Here is a 22500-nt window from a genome sequence, read left to right as displayed (position 1 = left end):
ATTACTTTGGTTGTAAGAAAGCTCTTTAGAGTAAAACAGTGGACTGCCGATGTAAGCACACACACAGAGAAGCCACAAGGTACACATTGAGCTTACAAAAGAGTGCTAGCTCAAATTCAGTGAGCTTTCTTTCTAATATTGAAAATGCCAATCAAAAGTGGACAGATACTACACATATACACACACACAGACTTAGTCTGTGAATTAGTCCATTCATTTAACTCTCTTACAAAATATTGAATTACAATATATTGAATCTCGAATGAGAGTTATAAAACGTTCTGGTAACACTTTATAATAACTACACACAATTCATCATTTATTAAGCCTTTGTTACTTATTAGTTAATGGTTTGTTCATCATTAGTAATTTCTAATTTATCATCAGTAAAGCATTTGTTCACACAGTTATACATAGTTTGTTCATAGTAAATAAGCCTATATCTAAAATATGTTTATACATTATTGTTAATACTTAATAAATGATGCAATAATATGTTTTTGATTAAGTAATATTTCCATTATTTAACAGTTGTAACATACACATGCACTAATGATTAGTTAGGGTGAGGATACATATTTTATAAACCACTTCCTAATACTATAATTCATAATTAACTCAGGAGTTACAAGTGGTTAGTTAATGATATTTTGTGAGCTCATCTAAAGTGAGGACTTTTTATGCCTTGCAACACATTTACAAATGAGTTATAAAGTTTACACATGCATTTATTAATTTAGCCGACACTTTCACCCAAAGCGACACATGTCAATGAAATTAAAGGGCAAGGCCACATTGGTGGACGCTGGGGTTTGAACCCCCAACTTTATGGATTACTGCATGTTAACCCAGCTCCCTATCCACTACACTACCTCTGCCCAGTGGTATTACAACAGTCAATTCAAAAATATAATATAGATATGCGTGTTTTCTATGAACAAACCATTTTTAACTGTGTGTAAACATGATTTACAGATGAGAATTAATGTAGGAATAATGCTTTACAAACGAAGAATACAGCATTTAATAATACTTTACAGATGTTTAATAACAGTGTGTAGTAGAAGAAAACAGAAACTCTTGCATAGTTGTAGGGGTTTCTGTCTGGGCCAAGGTAGTGTAGTGGATAAGGAGCAGGACTAGTATGCAATAGCCTGAAAAGTTGGGGGTTCGATTCCCAGCTTTCATTGTTATGTCAATGGCCTTCAATTTAATTGACATGTTTACGTCGCTTGTCTGCTAAATGAATGAATGTGAATGTAATCTTTACAACTCATTTGAAAATGTGTTGCAAGGCATAGAAAGTCCTCACTTTAGATAAGCTCACAAAATATCATTAACTAACCACTTGTAACTCCTGAGTTAATCATGAATTATAGTATTAGTAAGTGGTTTATAAAATATGTTTCCTCACCCTAATTAATCATTAGTGCATGTGTATGTAACAACTGTTAAATAATGGAAATATTACTTCATCAACAAAATATTATTGCAAAATGTATTAAGAATTAACAATAATTCATAAACATATTTTAGATATAGGCTTATTTACTATGAACAAACCATTTATAATTGTGCGTACAAATACTTTGTTTATGAGAATCAACATAGGAACAATGCTTTACAAATGATGATCAAAGCATTTTGTAATAGTTTGCAACTGGTTTATAATAAGAAAAGGATTTCATTATAAGTGGTTGTTTCATTACTTATTAAGTATAAATCATGTACTTACAAACATATTTTTGGATAGGCTTATTTACTATGAACAAACCATTTATAATTGTGTGAACAAATGCTTTACTGATGATAAATTATGTATGAACAAGAAACTACTAATGATGAACAAACCATTAACTAATAAGTAACAAAGGCTTAATAAATGATGAATTGTGTGTAGTTATTATAAAGTGTTACCGACTCTTTTATTATTATTTTCACTGTTCAAATAATTGCCATAATAATCTATGATATGACCTAATATGCTGAGGAAATAAATTCAAAAGTGCTTAGGGAAGAAGTTTTTTTTTTCACATACAAGGCATTTCAGGCCACAGATATAACCTAGGGGACACAATGGAAATAAATGAACACTCCCCTCAATGTCAACACTTATTTCTTTGCATTGATGTGCGACTACAGAGTTGATGAACTCCGGTGATATGCAAATTCCTTGCTGCAGACATTGCAGAGTACTTTATTTTCAACACTTTATTTTCTATCAACACCATCAGGCCGTTTTTTAAAAGTAAATGTTCCAATCAATGATCCAGGCAGCACGTTTTCTTCTCTCTCCTTCATTTTACAGTCTAATTTTTACTGACTAGAACGGCTCGGGGTCAAAGGTCATACGGAATCGATTAATCTGCACTAATTTTCAGTTATTTTTTCTCAAATTAATTAATAGAAATTAATCAGTTATTTTGACAGCCCTAGCAATAATATTTTGTTGATGAAGTAATATGTCCACTATTTAACAGTTGTTACATACACATGCACTAATGATTAGTTAGGGTGAGGATATACATATTTTATAAACTACTTCCTAATACTATAATTCATGATTAATTCAGGAGTTACAAGTGGTTAGTTAATGATATTTTGTGAGCTTATCTAAAGTGAGGACTTTCTATGCCTTGCAACACATTTTCAAATGAGTTGTAAAGATTGCATTCACGTTTATTCATTTAGCAGACAAGTGACGTACACATGTCAATTAAATTGAAGGCCATTGACATAACAGTGAAAGCCAGGAATCGAACCCCCAACTTTTCAGGCTACTGCAAGCTAGTCCAGCTCCTTATCCACTACATTACCTTGGCCCAGATAGAAACCCCTACAACTATGCAAGAGTTTCTGTTTTCTTCTACTACACACTGTTAAGCATTTATTGAACATCTGTAAACTATTATTAAATGCTGTATTCTTTGTTTGCAAAGCATTATTCCTACATTAATTCTCATCTGTAAATTATGTTTACACACAGTTAAAAATGGTTTGTTCATAGTAAACACGGATATCTATATTATATTTTTGAATTGACTGTTGTGGGGCAGAGGTAGTACAGTGGGTAGGGAGCCAGGTTAACATGCAGTAACCCATAAAGTTGGGGCTTCAAGCCCCGGCGTCCACCAATGTGGCCTTGCCCTTTAATTTCATTGACATGTGTAAGTCGCTTTGGGTGAAAGTGTCTGCTAAATGAATAAATGCAAGTGTAAACTGTATAACTCATTTGTAAATGTGTTGCAAGGCATGAAATGTCCTCACTTTAGATGAGCTCACAAATTATCATTAACTAACCACTTGTAACTCCTGAGTTATTTATGAATTATAGTATTAGGAAGTGGTTTATAAAATATGTATCCTCACACTAACTAATTATTAGTGCATGTGTATGTAACAACTGTTAAATAATGGAAATATTACTTAATCAAAAACATATTATTGCATCATTTAAGTATTAACAATAATGTATAAACATATTTTAGATATAGGCTTATTTACTATGAACAAACCATTTATAACTGTGTGAACAAATGCTTTACTGATGATAAATTATGAATGAACAATAAATTACTAATGATGAACAAACCATTAACTAATAAGTAACAAGGGCTTAATAAATGATGAATTGTGTGTAGTTATTATAAAGTGTTACCATATTTTTCATACTTTATAAACACCGCTACATATGGTTGTAGAACAGTTTAGAAATTGCACTGCTCACATGCAATATAGACAGTAAGAAACACAAACATATATATCACCCTTAGGCAGCTTATGGTGTGTGAAAAAATGTACATAATACAAAATCCACACTGCATAGAGTGTCTGCTAAGCAAGAGCCAAAGCTGATGCATGACCCGTCGACACAGTGGATTGTTAAGGCAATTCTTTCTGCCACTCATGAACAATGCTAGTGCTTCAGTTAGCCTCATCTTTCCAAATTACTTCATGTCAGTGTCTACACAGCGACATATCTGCAAAAAAGGGCAAAGATGTGATGTTCTGGTCTTTCGTTAGAGAATAGAACAAAGCCTGCAGAATTTGAACCCAGACCTGTCCTCGTGCCTGCCTGTCATAATAAGAGATCTCCACGAAGTCAAAAGGATACATAGTCTCCCATCAGAACACACACACACACACACACACACACACACACACACACACACACACACACAGTGCTTTGCTAGAAGGCCATACATTTGTTAGAGTCCAAAAGCATTAGCCCCAAATGGTTGTTTTCCCCTATTAGACAAACGTGATGTGAAACGTGACGCTCCAACTTGACACTGTCTGGTTTCATAATTTGCTTGGCAGCAGCAGGCACAAGATATTCATCACCACAACACAAAAATGGTGTAGGTTTGACTCAGCAATCCAAATGAGACGCAAATGCCAAGCATGACGGTATCGGGGGGTTCAGCCGATTGTTCTAGTCCCTACTCACTGCCGCATGAGGAGATTGCAGCGGATTGAATAATTAAAGAAAACATGCTGGCAAATATCAAATATTCAATAGGTAATGTTTATATGCTACTGAATAAAGAATAAAGCATTGAGCCACTTATTTGGCCAAAAAACGGATCTCACAGGCATGGCAGATACTGTAGTGTGAGTAGTGCACTAACTACACTCCACAAGCTCCTTTCCACTTCCAGACCATTGCCTTTACATAAGAATCCTCACCCGCAAAATGACATACTTCTTGTAATCTATATTCCCGACCATTAAATTTGTATCCTACATTCTGCTCATTCTGTTCATTAAAATTCACACAAATTCTTCATCCCTCAGTCATTGATACTGTATCTGTAGTGTACTCTTTTGGACTGTAAGGACTGTACTTTGAAAACTGCTTGTTCTCTGTGAGTTCTGTGGACAGTGGAGCAGTATGCCTGGAGCACACATTACTGTATGTAATGTAGACTTGTGTGCAAGCACTAATATTCAAACAAACAAAACTTGACCTAACACTTAGGTGTAGGCTACATGTACAACATCTGAAATCCCTTCTTGGACACCTCATCAGGATAATGGCAGCATCAATTGGTCTACTGAATAAACCTAATAAATAAGTTAGAACTAAAGTTACTTCTTCTGAATAGCGTCCACTGAATGCATTACATTTCCATGAAACATTTTATGGGGGAGGGGGGGGTATTGGTTGAGAGGATCACTTTTTGTTGTATTTTGGCTTAGACTACAACTAATCAATGCAACAATCTAGACTAGCCTACTCAAAGTCTTGTAAAGACAACACAGCATGCTAAGCCAACTGCTTAATGCCAAGTAATGATGTTATTGCTAAAAATTCTTAATAATAAAGCCTCTCAAATTAAAGCAGTCTACCATTACCATTAGGTAGTGGCCATGTTCCAGTTATCTGCACTCACACCACAGGTAACGCCATTGTCAACCACAAAAGCAAAAGCAACATCAGTGGCATGACACAAATTGTAGAATCGGTTCAAAATTGAAATAGGCTATTATTCACAAAGGGTCTTTTCTTTTCTCCATTCACTCCTTGTCGCATTAATTTATGTCACAAACCACGTTTCGCATCGTTTCGTTCTAATGCGCGACTGAAGGAAACACTGCATTTTATAATATATGTAAGCTACAACGCAAGGCTAATTACAGTAATTAATGGAAGCATAAGATAGCAAAAATGTGTATTAAACGTATTGCCTGCGTCACTGCAACAGGTCTGTTTTCAGTTGCCAGGGAATAAGGTTGGCCATAACAGTGTTAGTAAAAAGCAATAAATTATTTGGTAGGCTACCATTGTAAAGGTTATTTGTGAGGGTTTGGCATGGGGAAAGGAAAGGAACTTTCTTCTCAACAGGCAAGGCTATTCAAATCCACAAACGATAAAAAGAAGTCCGTGGCGAAATGTAGCCTACTCCGATCCGTTAAATGAATAGCTCCATTAAAATGTAGGCCTGTAGCCTCTTGAGTGTAAGTTCAGAAAACGTTTTCCCTAAGAACAGTCTTTGTGAGATCAGGCGAAGCGAGGGGCTGTGAGGTGACTAGTGAAAAACTTGTTTTACTAGAGGACATTTCAGAAAAATGCCCTCCCATAAAAGTAGATGCTATGTGTGACGGTATTTTTTAATAGTGCCTTGCCAACAATACAAATGCACTGAACTTCTGAGTTTTATTCAATAGTGGTTGCTGTTGGCATTTCCGTGGTTTTAAGCTACTGTTCACCTCATCCCGCCGTGCGGCACATAAAGCATCCTCACCTTTTGGCAACATAGGCCTACTGTGCCTCTTGCACAACTGGCTGACTGTAAATCGCAGCAGTGTGTGTGTGTGTGTGTGTGTGTGTGTGAGTGTTTGTGTGTGTGTGTGTGTTTTGTGCCCGAGTGCGAGTGAGAGTTTGTGAGCGTGCATGCGTGTGTGTGTGTGTTGACAGAGAGAGAGAGAGAGAGAGAGAGAGAGAGAGAGAGAGAGAGAGAGAGAGAGAGAGAGAGGGGGGGGGGGGGGGGAGATTTTCTGTGTTTAAAAAAAAAAAAACATTAAATAAATTAGTGATCATGATACGTTTTAAAACCTGAACGGGCGAAATCAAATATATCAGGCCCTGAGGACACTGTTAAAATTAATTACTGTGATAAGGTGAACTGTTGCCTTGCGTCTTACCGGAGCAATTCCATCCCGTCGGCGTCTGACAGTCGCTTAATGAAGACGGAAAAGCACGAAGTTGTTGGACGGGAATAGCTGCGAAAAACGAAATAATTGTGATCCAGATCCATTCTCCCATAACCCTGCTCCACTGCTGCGGACGGCGGGGATCCTGTGGCGCCGCTGCCGAGAGACCCATCTCAGTTCAGCGGCGTCCCCCGAACACGCTGAAGAATAGGGGGTAATTCACAGAGACGCTCCGACAACTCCCGGGCTTGTGCTGGCAGCTTCGGAGGACAGCTTAGCAGCCAAAAGAGGGACATTTTCCGATGGAGTAAGCGTTCCCCATGAAGCGCTGTTAAGGTAACCCACGGATCCGCCCGAAGCGACTTGGTTCAGCAGCGATGTAGGAGAGCTGAATCGGGATGCTGTGGGAAAGAAGCGATGCTGGGATGGCGGGTTACTGAGGTGGGAAGTTAGCCAAGGAGTTAAGCAGGTAGGATGCTTGACAACAGAAGGCAAAATAAATGCAGGCTGGATTTGGAAAGTAAAAAACAAACAAAAAATAACAATTGGAAAAGAAGGTATCCCGGTGAAGACAGTCGGTAAAGTTATTGTTACATCCACTGGTTTGAAGATGTCCACTGTCAGAGGTCTGTTGTTTGTGAGCGCTCCAGCAGCGCAATGAGTTTGTCATACGGCCGCACTCTCTTCCATCCTGACAACCTACTCCGCACACAAACACACTGAATGTGAGCAGCAGGTTAGGAGTCTGGTTATGATCACATGGGTTGGGGGTAAGAAAGGGTGGTGGAAGGTGGCGCTGATTGGTGGAGAGGGATGCTGGAGCGTCAAGCGCAAGGGGCCGGTCCAGCTCTTCCACAAACGGTCAGTCTTGCGCGATGTCACTTTCTGATTCAGGCGGTCACTGGCACACGGGGAGGATAGAGACAATTTTGTAGGAGCAGTCGCAATGTAATCGGGCCCTGCCATTTTGAAAAGGCTGCACAAATCGATTCAACCAGCTGGAGCTCGGATAATTGCACTGCTTTAAAATAATGTGGACACCGAGAGCCTCCTGTCTTAAAGTTATAGACTTTAGTATTGTATTTCCCGGGAACTCGTTTTGTCTTTGACGCGCGGCGCACCGCCTGGACTCCGGTAACTGATACGCTCACAGCCATACAGCCACTGCTGTATAGTTCTCTATGTTTGTATTCGTTAGGGATTGTGGTGTACCGTTTTAAGACCGTCTCTTCACACATATCCATGCTTCGCATTCTGCACAGCATGGCGTTTCAGCTGCACTGTGATATCCCGTGTGTTAGCCTACCCAAAGCCGATGCGTTGCAGTGGTTCTTGAAGCTGTTTGGCTCTCTCCTGCCTCTAGCCTCTCAGTACACGCACAAACAGACACGATTTTTCTCCATTGCAATTTAAATGCAACATTCGAATGCAATCAACATCTGTAATTGACATGTTGGTCACAGTGCAAGTTGTCAGGTTTAAAATATAATAGGGCCTATTATTATATTGTAATTGGTGTTTCCTACAATCTTTTGAATGTAGCATGCTGTTTAATACACTTACACACCTAGTTTAACAATGGACTACACACTGCCTGGTATGTCTTTGCAATCATTGTGAAAATGTATGATTTTCTTTGTGCATTTCATACCTTGCCTAAATATGTTCACTGACAAAGCTCTGACTGCTTTGTCCAAGGGCCAATGTCCAGGATAATTTAGCTCGACCCCTATATTGCACCCCTGCCCACTAGGTCGGGTGAATGCTCTTGCACCCAGACCTTCTCTGCTCTACCCAGGTAAAACATTATGCTCTTTGCTGCTGTGCCATAGCCCCATAGTTCCTGAGGAATTGTGTAGGCTACCTAGAATGAAGTAACCTCAGGGTGCCATGAGCAGAGATGTTAAGTTGACAAATACCAGGGCACTGCTGTCAGAGGAAGACTAATTGCTATGCAAGTGTTTACACTTTCATGGCAGCATAAAAGAAAAACAGTAGCCTACATGTGTGTGTGCGTGATTTCACTGTTGACTGCATCTTACACACACAAGCGTGATCCAGACCTCCACCTCTCTCTCTCTCTCTCTCTCTCTCTCTCTCTCTCTCTCTCTCTGATAGGGTACATTTTGCCCACTGCCAAGAACTGTAAAGATCTGAGTCCTTTTTAGAGCTGCAATCCCCACACAGGCCAATTAACAGAGCGGATGAGAGTTAACCCAAGGCTGCCTTTGTTCTAGCACTAATTTGGATGCCAAAGAGAAGCTATTCTCCGGGCGGACATTAGCTTTGACTAATCGAGTCCTACCCTGGGCCATGTAAGAAACAACTTGTTTACTTCCAGCGACTCCAGTGTCAAGGCAATCTCAAACATTGTGCTAACAGGATATGACCTCTATACTTAAAATCTTTTTTTTTTGTTTTGAGGAGGATGGAGGATAACTAGGTATGAAAAAGTTGATAAAACTGAGTCTCTCTGGTTTCGCTGTTCTGTCCAGTTCCTGTGGGAAACTAACGTTACCCGCTAAGTATTTGTGCTCTTTGCCCTAACTATCACAGGCTGGTCCAGCTCTCTGTGGCCTAACTATCACAGGCTGTTCCAGCTCTCTGTGGCTCAAGTTAAAATAATGTTTGTGAATAATAAAAAAAAAAAAAAAAAAAAATTCCTTGTTTCTCTTAGCTCTTCTCCCGAAAGCACAATCTTTCACTATCTGGCTCCATCTCTGATCGATCTCTGGAAGAGCACCAGGGTGGTATCAATAACTTGCATCCACGTGGTGTGAGAGGTTTCTTCAAACCCAGCTGGCCCTGGGGCTGAGGCCTAGTGACATTCCTGACAGCTGCAATGCTCTCAGTGTCTCTCCCTCTCTCCCTCGTAACATTTGGCAACAGCACTCGCCCCTGTATCATATGTCTAATGATGGATATGACCTGGCAATTAAGGCTGAACATTAATAAATCACACAACTTGTGAGAGAGTGGCCTCCTTGAAGTCACTCAGAGTTTGGGTGTGGGCGCTGAGTGCTCAGAGGTAATTGAACAGGGATGAAGGCCCTGATGCCAGCACATATTTATTTTAAATGTCAGTTCTCAAAAAGTTCTCTTTGTAGTGGTGATTCAACAGAGACACACGGTGAAATCATGAACTGGAGGAGAATATAATGATGATAAATTTATCAGTGGAGCAACTTGTATTCTGAATTTAATCAGCAAGCCAGCACATCAGTACACACAAATCAAAATGTGCGCCTATGTAATCTTTTTGGCTGGTGTGTGAGTAGCAGGTCCTTAAAAGTTGGGAAACATTAAAGCACATTAACGTTGCATGTTTTAGCCTACCCAAGTGTTGCAAGTGTTTACATGGATACAGTTGCAATTTAATACTTCTAAACTTTATTTTACCTGCAGGTAAATCTTGTAAAGAAACCTTGTGGCATTACAGTAAAAGAAAATATGAAAGATAAAAAGATAAGCATGAAAATACCTGTTCTGTACATCTTGTCTCAACCCTGTCAAGGGTAAAATGACTTTGACATTGACATGTTGACATTGACATGTTTGTGCTGTGCTGTGTTGTTTTTGTGTGTGTGTGTGTGTTTGTGTGTGTGTGTGTATGTGTGTGTGTGTGTGTGTGTGTGTGTGTGTGTGTGTGTGTGTGTGCCTGTGTGTGTGTGTGTGTGTGTGTGTGTGTGTGTGTGTGTGTGCCTGTGTGTGTGTGTGTGTGTGTGTGTGTGTGCTTCTGTTTTACAGCACTCAGTGGTGATTGTGTGGCCACAGCACTAATGAGCTGAGAGTGAACCAGGGGACCACTGATAAGGTCACATCTCAGGGATCTGGCTGTGCCCCTGCCTTCACCCCACATGGGTTTGCCTAATGACCCTGGCATTTGCAGACGCTCCCTAACACTGTCTGACACCCCACCGTGCACTTAGCCAAACCGCAAGCCCTGTCATTTATCACTTGTCTTAGTTTGCTTATTCAAGCGCAAACAGTAACCATACAGTACTGTGTTTTTCTGTGTGTGTGTGTCTCAGCATGTATTTCTAGGGTGCCAGATCATAGATGCCCCCCCCCCCTCCTCCCCAAAACAACTTCTACAGAGTGCTACAGTTATCATTACTCAGAAAGTGTAGTTGAGCTGGTATGATGTTGGCAAGAATTAAAACAGTACAACAAGTATTTGGGACAGCCTCCCCATTTCTGGGGAGATGTCCCAAAGGCACTGCAGTAACAAGAGAACTGTGAAATGACAAAGAGAACTTCCTTCATTTCCAGCAGCAGCACTTCTTTATTATAGCGCTTGTGAAAAAAAGTACAAGGCGGGAAAAAAAACGCTTCGTGTTTCTCTCATCCAGTCTCTTTTTAGTCATGCATACGAAGACATCAGCAGGGAGGGAATACAACGCTTTCACTGTGTGGACAAAATAAAATTAAAAAAGAGTCTGCCCTGTAATGATTTTTTGGGAACTGCTTAAATATTCCATTAGTTTAGTACAAAAAAATGATGTTTCTCCACCATCATGGATGTTTAGTTACTGTCAGCTTCCCTTGCAAAATCCCTTGTATGACTTTTGCATGTTAATAATGTTTATGCATAGTTTAGTGCTACAGTACAGTGGACCATGGTTGTATGTTTTTCACAGAGATACAGTATTTTACAACAAATTGGAGAGATAAAGATCTGTTTGAGATCACTCATCAGCAGTAGGACAACTCTTTAATGACTCTGTAACCCATGCTAGTGACCATCCCAATGGCAGTGAACCACAAAGTAATGATGCCACGACACAGAGCATTTCTGAAGCCTTGGACCTTTTTAATTGTGTCACCATCACCCCACTCTCTCTCGTTCTCTTTCCCTTCCTTTCTTTCTCTCTCTCTCTCGTTTCTCTTTCCCTTTGTTTCTTTCTCTTTCTCCCTCCCTCCATCCCCCTCTCTTTCTCTCTCTCTCTCTCTTCTTCCCTGCCACCGGTGCATCTCTTGTCTGCGCAGGCCTTATCAACGGCAGTAAAAATAACAGCCCCTCTGGCAGGTAGCGCAGCAGGAGCCCTGGTGGCCGCTGTGCCGGGGCAGCTGAAGACACCTGTGGGGCTAATTCCAGCCCAATATGAAGTGTGCCATGGGGTAATGGGGGGAACGAGGGAACGGAGCGACATGACAAAAGAAAGAAATGGAGGGTACAGAGGGTACAGTGTCTGACAGACAAGTCACTTTCTCTCTTGTCCTCCCTCACCTTTTCTTCCTCACTCTCTCTCTCTCTCTCTCTCTCTCTCCCTCTCTCTGCCTGGCAGGGTCATGTTGTCCTCAGAGTTGGTGGTGTTTGTGGTGGCTGGGAAGCAGGTGATGTCAGAGTAGGCAGTGCAGCAGGAGGACACAGCTGATGATGTAAACTAGTGGAAACATTCAGCCACAGTCTGGGGAAATGGATGTGGCCCCCTATCCATTCTCTAAAGTCAAATACTGTTAATATATCCAAGAAAAGAAAGGATGCATCATGCGTTTCAATACTTACAAAATGAATGTAGGAGCAGAGACTACATATCTGCAATAACTGGAAGCTGACCATAATGTCTTGACAGACTTCATCCAAATAATCAGAATGTCAGAATATACTGTATTTCTGTAATTTGACCCTTTCCACACAATCAAAGGTGGTGTTCAGAGAATACAAAAGAACAGCGGATATGTGAAGAGTTCTGCAGTATGACAGTGGAGACGGCGTCACGCTCCAAACCCACATTTCTCTCCATTATAAGCAGGACAAAGAGACGGCAGTGAAACATAGCGTGAAATACAGTGGATCCCCATTCAGGCTGACACGTCTCATTGTGGCCTTCCCTCTCTCTTCTGTCAGCACCAGCAGTGACAGGTTGTTATTGGCCTGCTCTCAGTCACACAAAGGCTTATGCATTATTCCAAATCGAATGATCCTTTGTGATAATGAAGTCAAGATGAGCACATTTCTCATTGTGTCACATTCAAAACAGCACAATTTCCCCTCTCTTTCCTTGTCATTGACACAAGAGCGAAACATTAATTTTGTTAGTGTCTCTATCTTCTCTGTATTCAGATCCATATGCATGTATATGGCTATGCTATTATATAACACACTCATTGGCCTTCTATTACGATTCAGATGAATACTGGCCTGTTTGCGGTCATTGTGATGATAACAAACAATCATCTGCTTTGGTGCACGATACAGGCTCTTGTTTATATATTCTACACTCAATCATCTGCTATGGTGCACGATACAGGCTCATTGTGATAATCATCTGCTATGGTGCACGATACAGGCTCTTGTTTATATATTCTACACTCAATCATCTGCTATGGTGCACGATACAGGCTCCTTGTGATAATCATCTGCTATGGTGCACGATACAGGCTCATTGGCCTTCTATTATGATTCATCTGCTATGGTGCACGATACAGGCTCTTGTTTATATATTCTACACTCAACCATTCATTCTTCCACTCAATTACTCATCCAATCGAACCACATTGAAGATATACAACACACTTTTGGATGATATTAATTACTCATCCAATCGAACCACATTGAAGATATACAACACACTTTTTAGGTGATATTAATATTTTTTCCAGAATACAGTTGGGAGAACATAGGAGAACTAAGCTGTGTCCAGAAAAATAATGATGTGACATGCCATGATTGTGACAACATTGATAGCTGCGGGATATTCACATTATAGCACAGTAATTTATTTTTGCATATTATTGCCTAATACCTACTACACATCAATACTTTAGGTGTGACAGTGTAATTAATGATATGCAAAGTAATAGGTTTCATGTAATGGGCGGGCCTTTCACACAGGGGTTGTAATACTAATAGACGTATAAGGAAAAATAATGTGGCTGACGACACTTGTAAATCAATTCCATTAGACCCAACAAATTAAATGATAAACAGTAAATAATAACATAATAGGGCTCCTTTAACACCTTCCTAATGTTCTTCTGAAATCTTTCACAGTTAAAGAACAAAAGGTCCCATGTCCACGCTGCTCTGCTTCACTGGCCGCAGGTGTCTGTGTCAGTGTGATGTGCGTTCAGATCATTCAATCTTCTCCGACGTTTGGTCACATCAGGGATGCAGCGTCTGGTCAAGTTGAGCTCTGCCCAGCCTCCCTGCAGACACGATGATCCTTGAATCCATTAGGTGGCTTTTGAAAAACATAATTCAATCCCATGCTCCCTGCTGAGATAGAGGATCGAGTATTAAATAATAACAGTAATGCCTGAAACGGCCAACTACTTTGACATAATAATGCGGCGTCCGTTTTTGTTAAACTTTTTTTTGTTTGTATGATCAGCTGTCATCACAGCAGCAAATCACATATTCATGAAGCCACAGTCTTTTCGACGTGTCTTGAATGACATCTGTATGCCTTTACAGCCTCTGCTGTAAAAGGCTCCTCCGTACTAAACTCCCCCAGATTGTCCAGACTGCTGCAATATCTAAGTATGCCAGTCCGCCTTACCATCATTGTTAGGAGAGAGGTCTACTGTACTCTGGGCAGCTCCAGTGATATTCCCCAATGCCTACCAATTATCAAGTGAAATTATTAATTCTGTGTGATAAAGCCTGATGAATAATCCATTTGAAGGGTGCTCATGGGAGATTTTAGCTCAGTTTAAAGAGACCGCTCTTCAAAAGTATACCAATCTCCAGGGACCGCCACCAAACCCTGCAGTGAGTCAGGAAAACTCCAGTAGGCCTACCGTCCTTATAAAAAGTATTTTAAAAGAGTATTTATGAAAGAGAAGTTTCACTTTTTTATGCTTTTTAAAATTCTAGGTCATTTGATAAGTGACAATGTTACAGTGACTATTAAGTGTTGCGTAATTCTACTAATATATGTTCAGAAATGAAGAAACCCTTCTTCCATTATAAAAAAGCATTGGATCATTTTACATTTGAGAGTAATGAACAATAGATGTAGAGCAAATTAAAATGAAATCATAATTAATACAACATGCCCCATCATTTGAAGTCCAGAATTTGTGTAATTGGATTGGGAAGGGGTGGGGGGTTATAGGCTTGGAGTGTAGAGTGTTCATGAGTAATCCACGACTCTAAAATCCCTCAGAAGTCAGTGTCCAGATTGGGCATCATCCTAACAGCGTTGCCATGCACTGCATTGCTGCTTTAGCCATCCTGCTGGGTGATCTCATGTTCTCACATTGTCTCAGACCTCTCAGGGGTCACAAAGGAGCTGAAACTAAATATGCAGAAAACTATGACTTCTCTCTTTTTAGAAAAAAACATTGACCAGACTGACGGTGTCGATGGCATATTTGTGTGTCACATCACCAGGGCTCCAAGGTTGTATCTTATGAAACCAAAATCCTCTGTCTCAAGTTTCTGACTAAATTGTTGCAATGAAACATATTGATCAACTCAGCGGCTCTGCTTGCCTTTGTGTCTCCCCAGCCATTCAACATAGACTTCTGTTGCTATGTGTGAGTATTCGTCTCATGTATTGTAGTACCACTCTATTCAACATAGACTTCTGTTGCTGTGTGTGAGTATTCGTCTCATGTATTGTAGTACCACTCTATTCAACATAGACTTCTGTTGCTGTGTGTGAGTATTCGTCTCATGTATTGTAGTACCACTCTATTCAACATAGACTTCTGTTGCTGTGTGTGAGTATTCGTCTCATGTATTGTAGTACCACTCTATTCAAGGAAGACATGCCTTCTCTGTCTGTACTGTACATGTGTGAAAAAGGCATACGTTACAGTAATTCCTCAGGCCATGGAGATTGTAGGCCTATTTTATGTCCGGACTTACAGTAGTTGGGTGTTGAGGACTATGAGCTGGAATGAGATAATTTCTCATCATTACACATTAACAAAGCATGTCATCCAGCAGCAGTCGTCCTCCTCCACCTGACATTACTGATCAGAGGACAAAAGCAAAATGGTGGAGGGAAACTAGACGTGAGTAATGTATAATGTAATGATGATTCAACATGAGTAATCAGGGCTGGGCCTGCGTGAATCCATCTCCAGTACAGTCCCATTGTCTGAGCCTAGTCTTTTTATACTCTTTTACATCTACATGGGTGCTTTCTTTCATTTCCATTCTCCATTTCTTCAGAGGAAGACAGAAAGAAAATGTTTCTGAAATTAAAAAAAAAAAACACACACTAGATGTCCTCCTCCAAAAATAAAATGTGAAGGAAATAAATTAGTTCACAAAATGGAGGTACCCCAGCTTTGTCATCTTATCATTAACAGCGCACCAGCGTTGTCACAATTAGCATGTTAATCAGACACAATTAGCATGGCCATTAAAATTATAATGTCTGTAATAATGTTTGTTACAAACAAGGAGAGCACTGATCCACGTCAGAGGTCAGTAACTGACACAAGAGGATGGGGAAGGGGGGGGGGGGGGGTCACTGGTGCCTGGCAACAGATGTTCGGGGCTCAGAGTTGTATAGGAAGTGCTGTATGCAGACAGTCAGATGCTGTGTACACACACACACACACGCGTACGCACACACACACACACACAGGGCCGGCGGAAGGCATGGGCATTCTGGGCAAACTACAGGTGCATGAGATGAGGAGTAATGAGTCCGTAACATCCGTTTTGATAAACTAGGAAATGATCCCAGGAATTGTTTGAGTTGCACGTTGCCGTCGCTGGTCGGAGTAAGACACAAGCCGGGGAGGGCACGCTATTTTAGACTGCCAAACTTTACATTGGGCATTAGGAGCCCCTGGCTCGTTTCACTGTGGCGGTGCGAGACCCGTAGGCCTACATGTAAAGTCTTTCCTGCTATTGGGATTAACAAGGGATGACCAGTTGACGTGGGTCCTCTTCCATTCCAATTTCCTTCTGGAAACGGTGGTACTGTACGGCGGTCACAGCCAAGATCTACAAACGATCATCATTCGTAGTCTGACCACTGTTTTCCTCTGTTTATTTCTTTCTTTCTTTTTTTGGTTTATATACTAAGGTAGCTGAAGCTACGTGTCTTGTTTTGTTTGTGTCTGTTCTCCTTTGTTGGCTCCTTATTGGGCCTACCCCCGTCCTGGTCTTGTGGGCCTAACTCAGGGATAGCTCCATTGTGAGAGTATATCTGGCATTATTCTGCCCTTAAAAGCTTGTGGTGTGAACACTCTCTCAATGGTTTAGTTTCGATACAAAGTTCGTTCCTTGTGTGATTTCTCTTGATATCCACGTGTGGTTTTTGAGCGTGTGCATGAGTATACTAGTACTCACGTATGGCTGAAGATTTGTCAGTTGTACCTATGTTATGTGTTTTGTTTTCTTGTCCCTCGTCATGATGTACTGTATGTTGATTAATCTACATCTTGTTACCCCTGCCAAGTACAAGCAACGAGACTAAATAAAATATTGACTGTTTGTAACTGCCTCTGGTTCTATCCATTTATTTGGGTAACCTGCAATCCAAAAATACATGGTAGTTATAGAAGCTAGCACACTGTCACAGTAAGTAATTTATTTTCAGTGATATCGGTTAAATAACAGTCATGGATGAGATGTTCAAAGCATAGTGCTGCAGAATACGTAAAAGTGCACAGGTTGAAAAACTTTTCTCCCGCGTATGGGTGCTGATCTTCAGCCTGAATCACCATGTCACCGAATCAGGGGAGCAATGAGCTCGTTTCCCCGCAATAAGATGGTCCTATCGCGGGGTGATATGAGACAGCGACACTCGAAGTGCGTTCCTAATGTCACGTTTAAATGCACACCTAACAGACACCATCATATTAAATATTTATTATGATTTCTGTATAATAGCCTGTAATAATAATATGTTTATGTTAGGTGAAAAGCCTAATTGCTTAATGGTAGGCTACCATTTTTTCCGTGAGGCCTGGTCGCAATTGTCCCGCAACATTTTTTTTATTTTTCCTTGCGGTCCAGTAGCACTGGAAAGTAGCAACGTTAAACCAGCCCCAATCTGCACACTGCTGCCAGGGGCTTCTGCGAAAGTAGCACACCATCGAAAGTGGCCCAGGGCGCAGGATTTCCTTCCACCGGCCCTGTACACACACACACACACACACACACACACATCTGTTCTTTTGGAACAGCGCAAATAAATGACAACACAAGGGATTGCTTTTGGATTGTATGTGACACGCTTTGGTAATTTCCTGTTGAGACTTGGGTGGGATGTTTGCTGGACTGTTTATCAATCATTTACTTTTTAAAAAATGTATTTCCTCCCTCGGAAACCCTAGATGCCAGCTGACTTGGCTCATTGAGGCTGAAACAAAGCTATCTCCTCCAGCTGACTGCAGAGTGTCCGGTCATGGAGGTATTCTCGGATGGCCATTTTTGGCTCTTTTTAAATACTGATTTCCTCCACATAGATTAGACATGCATCCCAGCTGATCCCCTGTCAAAATGAAATGTCCACAGAGCTGCTTTGTTCAGTTTCAACGAGCCAGCGAGACACGTATGCATAAGACACATATGCAGAACACACACACACACACACACACACAGGAACCCATCCATCCACACAAAGTTCTTCCTTTTGCCCCCCTCCCTTTCACCAATGATCTTCCCCTGTCTGCTGTAACACAGCATATCTCCAACTCACACAACCGCTTGTAATTAAACACCTCAATGAACAGATTAAGTGCTTCCCCATTTGGAAATTTCATTACCATTCCAATAATTGGATTCCAAATTTAATTAGAATTCCTCAGCGAAACAGCAGGTTCCTTCTGCGGCTGGGGCCGCTGTGTTGTCCAAAAAAAAAAAAAAAAAGAAGCGAGGGGTCAGTCTCCGTGAGAAAGAGGACCCCCACAAATGCTGGGGAACCCTGGAGGTCACTGCTGATGATGACGCTCCAGGGACGAACGCTAACAGCTAATGTGAAGAAAGTTTTCACAGAGTACTGGAGGCGGTCTTCACATGTTCATACACGCTTTCTCACACATTATACACCACGCAGACACCTACCTACATACCATCAGCCACTATCAGCAGCAGAAATCTGAGGAAAATTGCCATTTCAAACCTCCTGCCATGCGACTGTGATGGGATATGATGGGATTCTTTTTTCCCACCCATATGAATACATTTCAATAAAGAAAAGCTAGGCCCTGACGAGAGAAAATGAATGTTATGCAAACATTCTTGTCATTCCTATAGGCCGCCAAGGGTAATTTCACAGACCCCTTTTTACAAAATCATATATTGGAGTAGATGGCTTGAAGTGATTATGACAATAAATTCAATCAGGGCGCCTTGAGGGAATCTTTCCTTAAGTTGAATCAGCGTGTCACGGAGCGATGTCTTAGATAACAGCTAAAAACACGACGCAGACGAGACACTCGCGAAGCCCTGACGGGAGACATCGAGGGATCAGTAATTCATTTAGCAGCCAAGCAGCATGTCTCCTGAAGACGTCTTGGAAGAATCCGGCGCCTTGAGTTTGGGGTCAGGTCCTTCAATGAGTCAACCAACTAATGGGCCCACAGGCCTGCTAATTCGGGAGGCATGATGCACTGTGAACACATTTTAATGGCCATTTACAGAATGTCCATAGTACGTGTCAAAACATGACTAACATGAATAAAATGGTTATGCTTTTTGTACCCTGAAAGCAATAATCATGTCATGTAGCATGGTGAAGATCATAAATTGAGCAAAACATCAGCATCAATAAAAGTAAGAGACAGAGAGAGAGAGAGAGAGAGAGAGAGAGAGAGAGAGAGAGAGAGAGAGAGAGTCTGTATGGTGTTACAGTAGCTTCCATGGTTATTGTGGCATCAGGGTTTGTCCTATGTGGCTCAGTTAAGGGAATGCTGCGATGCTGACACACTTAATTCAAGCACCGAATCATCACTGAACATGAGATGTGTAAATAAACACTTCTGAGTAGCAAAATATATTACAAGTTACGCTCACAGCGTCAGGTCAGAGTTGGCAGTGTTCAAGCTAGAGTGGAACATTCAAAACAAATCAGCATTTCAGACTTCTGAGAATTATTATGAAAGGATTATTGAGTTAATTTTTGGCATGTGTGGATTATACAAGTAAGAAACTCTCTCCTTTTTGATGGTTCAGGATTGGAGCAGGAAAAGAGCATGTGATCATGAGGCTATTTAATATGTCAAACAACTCCCTTTTCTCTGAAGTGTTAATGGAAGACCTGCTGGATATGCTGTATTTTGCACTGATCCATTTTGGATAATTTATCTCTAGATGGATCCAATGTGGATCTAGTCATATAGGCTACAACATAGCTGTAGGAATATCCTAGCAAAGTATCCTGTATCATTTAATGTCAAGTTATACTGAACCAACTCTAGTGTCTCTTTCTTCAATGGTTTCAGAACCCCCTTAAAAGTTTTGTGTTACTTTCAAGTGACTTTTCCTTACGGTTATCTTTCCAAACCTGTCAGAAATGTAGGCGACATGGCTGGCACAGAGGAGCACTGCTGATTGGTGTGCTCCACAGACACTCCCTGGGGTGGACGGTAAACACCTGGAGACGAGTAGCAAGCCAGGCACTGGCACCCATGATAAACATACACTAGGAGGCACCCATGATTAACATACACTAGGAGGCACCCATGATAAACATACACTAGGAGGCACCCATGATAAACATACACAGCCATGATAAACATACACTAGGAGGCAGCCATGATAAACATACACTAGGAGGCAGCCACTGGAATACCATTTAGACCAAATTATCAAGAGAGAAAAAATATTGGTTAGGATGTCGGTTTTACCTCACACTGAAATTGTGCCTCATTTTTGTGCTACATTGACTGTACAGCACAATGTATTTGTGTGACCCTGACCTTTGAACTATACATGCTGGTGGGAGTTGTCAGAGAGACGATGCTCTTACAGTATCTGTGACATCAGTGATGTCTCCTTTGCCCTCTGCCCCCCCCCCCCCACACACACCACCTTCCTGTCCACAGAGTATCTCTCTCTCTCTCTCTCTCTGATCACTGTTGTCTTCACATTCTCCAGGATCATTGGCGCCGCCATCCATAATCCTGTACGCACTGTGCCTACATTTTTTCACCGCTTTATTAGTGAAATCATTCATTATTACAACAAAAAAATAGCTTGTGTAATATCTTGATTGAAACATGGGGGAGGGGGGGGGGGATCTCTGTGAATGGACTGCTCCAGAGACAGAGTGGGAATCGTGCTCTCTTTAACACAAGTGCTCACTGTCAGTCCACGTTGGAAGTGTTGTTGTGGTCAGACCAATTTACCTCAAGACCACTGGTGCTCAGTGTTACCATTAAGTGATAACTTACACAATTAACATCGGAGCAAAATAGTTTGGTTTAGTGCACTTCCCTGCTAAAACGAATTGCTACAGCTCAATACTTATTGGACTACTGTATCGAACCACCGCTCAATACTACCTTGAGGTTGTGGAAGATTTAAGCACTTCAGTATACTTTGCTTCATTCGTTTTTTGGGCTTCCTAGCTTGTGTTCTTTCAGAAAATGTCTTCTTTAGTTCTCCAAATTGCTGAGGTATTCGTTTGTTGTTGTAAGAAGCTCCGGGTAGGGGTCTACAAGAATACAGGAACCTCTGAAGGAGATTTTAAGAGTATAAGAGGTTTTTTTCACTCAGAGAAAATCTTTGATGAAGATGGATACACTTTTAAAAAAGAAGGAGTTCTATTACCATAGAGATCCTATTGATTCTCTGCAATCTGGTATTTTACATTTATATTTGCCCTTTCATTGGTGATGGCTTAAATGATTTATGTATGTTGTATAAAACTCACAGCACCTTAAAAAACAGTTCTGCACATACAGAAAGTGATAACTTCTTTTTCATATCAATTATCCATTTCTTTCCAGTCCCCCACTACAAACTCAGATAAGCAATGTCATGGAGCAAGAGCTGGATGATAAAACAATTGGCACTTTCAAAAGCCTTCCCAAAATATTTTGCGATGAAAGTGAATGAATCAAAACACCCATTCATTCGCTGGCTGTTGTGGCTGGCTGTTGTGGCAGTTCTTGGACTTGTTACAGAGGTCAGTGTCGCAGCAGGACGCTCAGACAGACGTTAATTGTACATGCTTGGGCTCGGAGACTGCAGGACATTTGACGTCATACACACACCCATCACAAGGCAAGCGTGTATGGTCACTGCGACTATGAATTTCACGCTGCGGGTCTTCCGCCACCAATTTTCCGCTTAGACTCTGTCCGAGTCTGTTCCTTCCAGACAACAGCAACCGACATTCCGACAAATCTGCTTTCATTCATTTTGTACCAATGCCCCCATCCCCCACCCAACCCCCCACTTTGAAGCATTATTAATAGGACTACTCAGAGCAGAGACTAATTAAATTTTCAATCCATTTCATGTCCCAGGCTCTTTCCTTGCTTGCCCAACCGCGCTGTGCGTCACTCAAAGTGTTGCTTGATCAAAGGGGACCTCAGTTGGCTTGCGATGACAGATGAGTTTCAGTGAGCGCCTGCAGGGGGAAGCCAGCTCGATTTAGGGTCTCAGACTCAGCAGCCCCCTCCTCTCTGCACGGAGAGTCTACAGGGGCGATACACACTTTGTCTCATCAATTACACGCAATGGCTCCATTTACATTAAGGCATCCATGTTTCTGACGACAATGAAAAGACGGACAACGAGGTGACGTGGAACATGTGCCAGTAATGAGTCGTGGTTGAGCATAAGAGATTTTCCGCTATTTTTCTTGCTTTATGTGGAAAATAAATTGTTAGTGTTAGGCTGTATGAAACACAAAAATATTTTTTATCCATTTTCTATGCTACATGGACAGTATTGCTTTGACAGCAGTTAGTGAC

At 41.2% G+C, this 22500-nt stretch overlaps 1 protein-coding gene across 4 annotated transcripts in view; it reads right to left on the bottom strand.

Annotated features, from left to right (window-relative positions):
* The window catches only part of LOC143099803 (tomoregulin-2-like), a 75607-nt gene extending 68247 nt beyond the window's left edge, over positions 1 to 7360 (bottom strand). For all 4 annotated transcript variants that reach the window (XM_076262723.1, XM_076262724.1, XM_076262726.1 and 1 more), the window contains exon 1: positions 6649 to 7360. In XM_076262723.1, the coding sequence (XP_076118838.1) occupies positions 6649 to 6829 (181 nt within the window). In that variant the 5' untranslated portion in view covers positions 6830 to 7360. The remainder of the gene's footprint in view (positions 1 to 6648) is intronic.
* Between the last annotated feature and the right edge of the window lie 15140 nt (positions 7361 to 22500).

Source organism: Alosa pseudoharengus, unplaced genomic scaffold, assembly GCF_046254945.1.
Source record: "Alosa pseudoharengus isolate Yale_2024_CS ecotype anadromous, Long Island Sound unplaced genomic scaffold, YU_APseudo_1.1 YU_APseudo_1.1_scf_3, whole genome shotgun sequence".
Lineage (NCBI taxonomy): Eukaryota > Metazoa > Chordata > Actinopteri > Clupeiformes > Clupeidae > Alosa > Alosa pseudoharengus.
The sequence above is the reverse complement of the archived record's forward strand: the minus strand, read 5'-3'. Positions and strand labels throughout refer to the sequence as shown.